This window comes from Monodon monoceros, unplaced genomic scaffold (genome assembly GCF_005190385.1).
Source record: "Monodon monoceros isolate NGI ecotype Baffin Bay Population unplaced genomic scaffold, NGI_Narwhal_1 Super_Scaffold_2, whole genome shotgun sequence".
In the NCBI taxonomy this organism is placed as follows: Eukaryota; Metazoa; Chordata; class Mammalia; order Artiodactyla; family Monodontidae; genus Monodon; species Monodon monoceros.
The window spans coordinates 90802624-90808361 of record NW_021703776.1 but is presented as its reverse complement, the minus strand read 5'-3'; the positions used below and the strand labels follow the sequence as shown (position 1 = coordinate 90808361).

The window sequence follows — 5738 nt, the reverse complement described above, 5'->3', positions numbered from 1 at the left end:
AATGGGTGGGGCCAGGGACAAGGAAGAGAGAAGGGTCTGCGCTCTGGGCTCCCCCTTACCCGTCTCCCGGCTCTTTCTGGGTAACCCCTCAGCCAGACCCTTCTGCCCCTCTCTTCTCCTTCGCCAAGTGAAGGCGAGGCTGGGGGCCTGAAGGGGCGTGGCCAACAGAACCCGAGCCACAGCCAATCCCAGCAGGGTCCTTGGCTGGGAGGAGGAAGTGGGTGTGGCGACGGAGAAGGGCGTGGCTTGACGGTTTAGAGCGACCCATCGGAACCAATCCCGACCTGGGAGGCGAAGCTAACTCCCTACCTGGGCCCAGGTGCACCCCGCTCGGCACCTCTCGGCTGCTCCGCGTATAAAATGGAGGGAGCCCGGGCGGCGTCGGGGGAAGACCAAGACGGAGCCGAGTTCCCAATGGAGCCCTTGGGAAGCCGGGTCCCGGAGCTGGAGCAGCCCCAGGTCCCCGCGGAGGAAAGACGCCCTGAGAGTCCCGAGAGCAGCCCGAGTCTGGCTCCCGCAGTGAAGGAGGAGGCGGGCGCGGGCCAGGACCTGTCGGGCGGGAAGAAGCTGCCCTCGCCTCGACCCGCGCCCCTGCGGTTGCTGCCATCCAGCCCGGGCTACAAAGCCTTCCGCCGTCCGGAGTCGGCCAGCCCGGAGCTGCCGTTGCCGGGCCCAGCCGCGGCTGAGCAGCCCCGGGACGGCGAGACGCCGGGGGCCGAGCAGATGCTCAGGGCCGCGCCCGGTGAGCCGGCTCGGGGCGCCTGGGCCCCCGTGGAACTGCAGGTGGACGTGCGCGTGAAGTCCGTGGGCGCGGCCGGCAGCAGCCGCGCGCCCTCGCCGGCGCCCTCCACGCGCTTCCTCACCGTCCCGGTGCCGGAATCGCCGGCCTTCTCCCGCCACGCCTCCCCAGCGCACCCGCTCCTGCGGCTGACCCCGTCTCCGGGAGGCACCTGGGGCCGTGGCACGCCGCTGGCCGCAGCCCGGACGGAGCGCGACCTCGACGCCGAGGGTTGGGCCGGTCCCGCCGAGGGGCGCGCGGAGTCCCCGGGCTCCCCCACGTGCCGCTGCCGCTGCAAGGAGGACGCCGTGCTCCACGCCGAGATGGACGGCGACAAGAAGCTGTCCCGGGTCATAAAGCTCATAGGTAAGCGCGCGCCGGCGCCGGGAGCCGCGCTCCCGTGTGGGGGTCGACGAACGTGAGGCCCGCCTGCTACCCACCCAGCGTTGGGCCGCTGCGGCGGAGGAACCCCACCCGGCCTCTCTGGCGTAGAGTCGGTAACTTTTTGTCTACGTAATTATAATCCAACTTGTTGGCAGTAAAAGAATAAAACCGCTATTCTCCCTCTCCGACCCTCCAAGAACTTTCGCGTTCGCTCTTAGTGTGCGCAGCGTCTTTGAGAAGTAGAGGTGGAAGGAATTCCAAGCGAGGGGAGGTCTTTCAGGATCACGTGACGGCGGTGGCGGCCCGGCAGCACCGCGGTCTCCCGACTCCTGGCTTCGGCTCGCCGATCTCTCGCAGGTCCAGACTCCCTTTTCCCTCTCGTATATTGAGGACCACTTGACCCCTAACACTCATCCATTCAGCAGCTACTGCTCCTACTGCGTGGGGACTTCGGGCCAGACTGTGCTAGGGTGTGTGTGAGGTTTTTTGTTGCCGCGTGGGGGGTGGCGACTTGCAGGGAAGAAGAAAGAGCCTGAAAAATACAAAAATCCTGGACAAGGAACCAGAAGCGAGTGGCTGGTGAACTTGAGAGCATGGGAAAGCTTCCTGCAGCTAAAGCCCTGAAAGCTGAGTAGGAGTTGGGGGTGGTAGCGCGCCCTCTGGCTGGAGGGGCTAGAGGCCTCCCCAGCAGACAACCTGCTGAAAGCTTGACCGGTTGAGAGGAGACCGGTCAGCTAGACAGGCTCCAAACCCCGAGGGCCTCTATGCCAGGGGTTCTTAGACATGGTAGAGTTCAGGGACTCTAATCACGCGGGGACTTTTGCAGAGTTGGGTGTGAGCACATTTTCTGCACGAGAGGTGTATCGTTTTCTGGTGCTGCTGTAACAAATTGGCACAAACTTAGAGGCTTAAAATGGCACTAATTTATTATCTTGCAGTTCTGTAAGTCTGAAGTCTGATATGGGCTCAAGAGACTAAAGGCCAGATGGCAGGGCTGTGATCCCTGCTGGGGGCCCTAGGAGATGATTGTTTCCTTGCCTTTTCTGGCTTCTGAGGGCGATTGAGTTCCTTAGCTCATGGTCCTCTGTATATTCAAAACCAACCGGGACTTCCCTGATGGCGCAGTGGTTAAGAATCCGCCTGCCAATGCAGGGGACACGGGTTCGGGCCCTGGTCCGGGAAGATCCCACATGCCGTGGAGCAACCCATGCGCCACAACTCCTGAGCCTGCGAGCCGAAACTACTGAGCCCACGTGTCACAACTACTGAAGGCCGCGCGCCTAGAGCCCGAGCTCCGCAACAAGAGAAGCCACCGCAATGAGAAGCCCACACACCACGACGAAGAGTAGCCCCCGCTCACTGCAACTAGAGAAGGCCCGTGCGCGGCAACGAAGACACAACGCAGCCAATAAAAAAGAGAAAAACCAGCCAGTGTCAGGCTGAACCTTTCCACTGCCATCTCTGGGGCTCTCCTGTCCTTTTGCCTCCCTCTTCCGTTTATGAGGACCCTTGTGATGACATTGGACCCACCCAGAAATTCAGGATAGTCTACCCATCGCAAGGTCAGCAGATAAGCAACCTCAATTCCATCTGCAGCCTTAATTCCTCTGTGCCTTGTAACCTAACATATCCACAGGTTCCAAGGATTAAGACGTGGACTTCTTTAGGAGGACATTATTCTGTCCACCACAATGAGTCTGTAGCTTTTTTTAAAAAATAAATTTGTTTATTTTATTTATTTACTTTTGGCTGTGTTTGGTCTTCGTTGCTGCGTGCGGGCTTTCTCTAGTTGTGGTAAGCGGAAGCTACTCTTTGTTGCAGTGCGCAGGCTTCTCATTGCGGTGGCTTCTCTTGCAGACCACGGGCTCTAGGCACGCGGGCTTCAGTAGTTGTGGCACGTGGGCTTCAGTAGTTGTGGCTCGCGGGCTCTAGAGTGCAGGCTCAGTAGTTGTGGCGCACGGGCTTAGTTGCTCTGCGGCATGTGGGATCTTCCTGGACCAGGGCTCGAACCCGTGTCCCCTGCACTGGCAGGCGGATTCTTAACCACTGTGCCACCAGGGAAGCCCAAGTTTGTAGCTTTTCTTTATCAGATTAATAATAGGAGAGTCTGTGACTAAAAGGGTGGGATGATAAGGAAGTGAGGACTCAAGGAAGTGAGGAGTCGTGGGGAGTAACATGGTTGGATTTTTATTCTAGAAAGTGAGCTCTGCCAGCACTGTGGAGGAAGGTCAGGACAGGCATGAGATTGAAGGAAGGGAGACCTTAAGAGGTGATAGCACCAGTTCCGCAAGAGCCGATGAAGGTTTGATCTATGGCAGAGGTGGGAGGGAGTGTTCAAAGGTTGAATTAGAGAGTGGGGCCACTGCCCTGATGAAGATGCGCTAACAGGAAGAGTGGGGGTGATTCCCAAGTTGCTGAGCTGGGTAGCTGAATGATGGATTGATTGGGTTATCCTTGCAGAATGGAGAATGGGGGAAGAGGCATGGGAGAAATAAGCAGGTACATTTGGGAGTTCCACGTAGTGATGTCATTTAAAGGGAGAGGAGCCAGGCTTCCCTGGCGGTCCAGTGGTTAAGACTCTGCACCCCCTCCACACCTCCATGCCGTGTAGCACAGCCGGAAAAAAAAAAAAAGGAAGAGGAGCCAGCCACAGACTGGGAAAGAAAAATGTAGGTGGTAGGAAGAGAATCAGGATGCAGAAAAACAGAAAAAGGAGAGAGTTTCTGGAAGATGTGGTCAGCAGTGTCCAGTGTCCAGGGGAGAGGCAGACTTTGGGACTGGATGGTTAGGGAGAGCTGCCACGTGGAAACAATATTCTGGACATGAGGCAGATAACCCAGGGGTGTGGAGAGGAATGACGTCAGGGGAGGGAGATGCCTGGCAGGAAATACTGCAGGGTGCATGCAGACACTTGATGCTTTGGGCTCCCTCTCTGGGAAGTGTGGGATTAAAGAACTTTCAAGTTCCTGGCTGAAGCTTGGTCTGAGGGAGGCTGCTTGGATGAGGATCTCTGCATTGTGGTTTCTGCCTGTGGTGGCCTTTACCGCCTAGATCAAGCTGGTTACAAGAGGGCACACTAGGGCACAGGCTCAGGGACTTGCCCAGGCCAGTGCGGTAATGCTGCCACCCAGCTGTTTCATGTCCCCTCCTTGTGAACCCAAGAGGGAGGAGACCACTGTGGAGAGGGTTGGAGACGTCACTGCTTTGTCTCTTCCCTTGCTTTTTGAGGCAGATGTCCCGGAGGCGCTGTCCAGGTGTAAACTGAAGAATCAAGGACTCAGGGAATGTTCTATATGGGAGCCCTCAGCCCAGAAGAGAAATTGGCTTTTGCAGAGAGCCTAAAACTGGGGGGAGGGACTTCCCTGGTAGCACGGTTGGTTAAGACTGTGCTCCCAATGCAGGGGACCCGGGTTGAATCCCTGGTCAGGGAACTAGATCCCACATGTGTGCCGCCACTGAGAGTTCCCATGCCACAACTAAGGAGCCCGCCTGCCACAACTAAGACCCGGTGCAACCAAATAAATAAATAAATAAATAATAATTAATTTTAAAAATAAAGAAATAAAACTGGGGAAGAGCTGGATCCTCAAATGGAGACTATTCCCCTTTAGGTGTTGGTTCAGAGTCACCTCTTCTGGTCCCCAAGGCAAGATCAGGTGTCCCTATTCCATGCTCCACGGGCCCTTGTGCTGCCCAGCTCCAGCATCCCTCTTCTAAGTATGCTCCCCTGGATTCTGAGCCCCACGGGGCATGGCAGGTGACAGTCTAGCCTTTCACTGAATCTCCAGCACCTGGCACTTAAGTGCTCTGTAAATCGTTACTCAATGAGTAGCACTAACCTCAGAGTGTAAGCACATGTCAGAAGTGCTTAGTCCCATCCCTGTCTGGGGAAGGGGAGCGGCAGTTGGATCTCAGTGGTGTCCACCCTTGCTGCTGCCTGTCACATTGTACTCAACACATCAGGTGTGGAAGATGTGAGGAAATGGCCGTCCTGACCCTGCCCTCCAGCAGTCCTCAGTCTGGGCAGGAGAAAACAAAAGTGCCTGGCAGTCTGGGATGGTGCCAGGAGGGGTACATTCAGAGGAAGAATGCTCTCAGTGCCTGGAGGAAGTGGAGCTGGGAGAGGTGATGTCCAGTGTGGTCAGGCTCCGCTGGGAGAGCAGAGGCCACCGGCCGAAGTAGATGGACCTGGAGGCAGTGACACAAGCAGGCCTCTCACTGGCAGGAGCCCTTTGAGCCCCTGTGCTGAACTTTGTATTTGGAAGTTTGTATTTTATTTTTTTTAATAAATTTATTTATTTATTTGTTTATTTTTGGCTGCGTTGGGTCTTCGTTGCTGCACGCGGGCTTTCTCTGGTTGCAGCGAGCAGGGGCTACTCTTCGTCGCGGTGCATGGGCTTCTCAATGCGGTGGCTTCTATTGTTGTGGAGCACGGGCTCTAGGCACGCGGGCTTCAGTTGTTGTGACACGCAGGCTCCAGTAGCTGTGGCTCGCAGGCTCTAGAGCTCAGGCTCAGTAGTTATGGCATGGGGGCTCGGTAGTTGTGGCTCGAGGGCTCTAGAGCTCAGGCTCAGTA

General features: G+C 56.8%; 1 protein-coding gene across 3 annotated transcripts in view; it reads left to right on the top strand.

Moving 5' to 3' along the window:
- Positions 1 to 264: 264 nt before the first annotated feature.
- KLRG2 (killer cell lectin like receptor G2) overlaps positions 265 to 5738 on the top strand; it is a 16143-nt gene continuing 10669 nt past the window's right edge. For all 3 annotated transcript variants that reach the window (XR_003795126.1, XM_029233114.1, XM_029233115.1), the window contains exon 1: positions 265 to 1144. Coding sequence is in view for 2 of the 3 variants with exons in the window: in XM_029233114.1 (XP_029088947.1) it covers positions 361 to 1144 (784 nt within the window). In the remaining variant the exon portion in view is untranslated. The remainder of the gene's footprint in view (positions 1145 to 5738) is intronic.